The sequence below is a fragment of the Pundamilia nyererei genome, unplaced genomic scaffold (genome assembly GCF_000239375.1).
Source record: "Pundamilia nyererei isolate P.nyererei 1_Seehausen unplaced genomic scaffold, PunNye1.0 scaffold00565, whole genome shotgun sequence".
In the NCBI taxonomy this organism is placed as follows: Eukaryota; Metazoa; Chordata; class Actinopteri; order Cichliformes; family Cichlidae; genus Pundamilia; species Pundamilia nyererei.
In genome coordinates this window covers 152,645-154,657 of record NW_005187966.1, presented here as the reverse complement: position 1 = coordinate 154,657, position 2,013 = coordinate 152,645, and the positions used below count along the sequence as shown (strand labels likewise).

The 2,013-nt window shown below is 41.2% G+C and overlaps 1 protein-coding gene across 1 annotated transcript in view; it reads left to right on the top strand.

Annotated features, from left to right (window-relative positions):
• Window positions 1-523: 523 nt before the first annotated feature.
• The window catches only part of LOC102215064 (tripartite motif-containing protein 47-like), a 4,115-nt gene continuing 2,625 nt past the window's right edge, over window positions 524-2,013 (top strand). The window contains exons 1-3 of the mRNA XM_005754437.1: window positions 524-810; window positions 1,093-1,452; window positions 1,608-1,703. Coding sequence (XP_005754494.1) covers window positions 559-810; window positions 1,093-1,452; window positions 1,608-1,703 — 708 coding nt within the window. The 5' untranslated portion in view covers window positions 524-558. The remainder of the gene's footprint in view (window positions 811-1,092; window positions 1,453-1,607; window positions 1,704-2,013) is intronic.

The window sequence follows — 2,013 nt, the reverse complement described above, 5'->3', positions numbered from 1 at the left end:
GCAACCGTCAGTCTTTAGAACGACTCCTTTGTGAACTTGAGAAAAAAAAAGAGTGAGTTTGTATTTTTTGCATTTTATTGTTACACATGTTTTAAAAACATGCAGTTGATTCTTGGTTATTTTAAGGTTACTTTGTGGTTAAGAGTAATGTGTAGGAGATGACACAACGATGAATGATAACACAAACACCGTACAAAACAAGGCAACAAACAGTACTACAGTGTAAAACTACAATGTAAGCCTTGTTATTCTTCCCCAAGAGCATTCCTCAGACTCTGAAAGATGCAAATGCAGCAGATAATTATAGACTCTGTATGCTCACTAGTCTCTATGACTGATAAACTGATTTGTTCTATCTTCCCCTTTAAAATGAATCATTAATGCAAATGTGACGACAATTAAAGTGGGTGGACATTGACTGCACTTCAACACTTGACCTGTTTCCACTTCTCCACTTCTGCTGAAAGCAGACAGTTGCTGCTTTCTTTGCCAAGATCTTCAGAGATATGTCAACTCAGGGACAGTCCAGTTCTGTTTCTTAATAATACCGCAACTAAAATGTCTTGCAAGCAGCAAAGTCAGCAAGATGAGCCACATGGAGTTGACCTGGACTGCATTCAGTTTTCCTGTTCAGTGTGTTTGGATCTTCTGAAAGAACCCGTCACCATTTATTGTGGACACAGTTATTGTAAAAGCTGCATTGAGCATTGCTGGGATGGAGAGGAGGAGAAGGGTGAATACAGCTGTCCTCAGTGCAGGGAGACATTCAGCCATCGGCCTGTTCTCAGGAGGAACAACATGCTGGCTGAGGTGAGGGGACAGAAATGAACTTAGCACAGACTCTGTAGTTCACAGATAACGTATTAGTCGTGTTGTTACATAAGAAATCATCCCCCCTTTTTCCTGTAATTGTGTATGTAATTAAACAAGTGGAACTGGTTTTGTACCAGTTTGTACCAACATATTTATTTGAGCTCCAGAGTTGGGCATTTTAACCATTTTTATGTGAACACACTTCCTTATGAAGCCAGCCTCAAAAAGATTCTATTTCTATTTACAGCACATCCTAACAGTTTCTGTCTTTCTGTCTAGGTTGTGAATAAGCTAAAGAGCACTAAGTTAACATGTCCTTCTCTGGTCTATGCCAGCCCAACTGATGTTGCCTGTGACTTTTGCTGTGGGATCAGAATCAAAGCCACCATGTCATGTTTGACCTGCTTGGCATCTTACTGTCCCACTCACCTCGAGCCTCACTACAGTGTTGCTGTGTTGAAGAAGCACGAGCTGGCGGCAGCTACAGTGTCAATACAGGAGAAAATGTGCACGAAGCACAGCAAGTTAAAGGAGCTCTACTGTGAGCAAGATGAGCAGCTTGTTTGCTCTTTGTGCACAGTGGATGAGCACAAGGGCCACGGATGTGTTTCCGCTTCAGCACTCAAGGATAAGGCAAAGGTGGGGGCAAGGAGTCGAGCACATAATGCTACCTTTCAAAGTCCAAATGTTTCTGTGCTCCCAAACGACACGTGGCCATCAGACGTACTCGTTAATAACATTACTGATTACTAATATTTAAATGACTCACTGGATGCAACCATGCCTTCTTGCAGAATCAGCTGGCTTTAAATCAAAGGAAAATCCAGGACAAAGTCGAAAAGAAAGAGAAGAAGCTGAAAGAACTGAGCCAAGCCAAGGAGAGTCTCAAGGTGTGGAAAAGCGATGTTTTCAGATCTGATATGTGCATTCATCTGCTGGGTGAATAAGATAGCTGCTGAAATGAGTTTTAGTGTGTTAACATAGTCTCAGTATTTAGCTCTGATCAAACTTGCAATAAGATTTTTACCCACTTGAGGGCACAAACAAGCACTGCTCTCAGCATTTGTTTTTGATTTGCTCTTTTTACCTTTACTTTGAGAGACATGCTGTTGATCTGCAAATTCATTAGCAGCATCAACAAACACTGATTCCTCTCATCTGATGACTTTTAGTTTAGCATTCTGTCTTTAGGTGTGATTT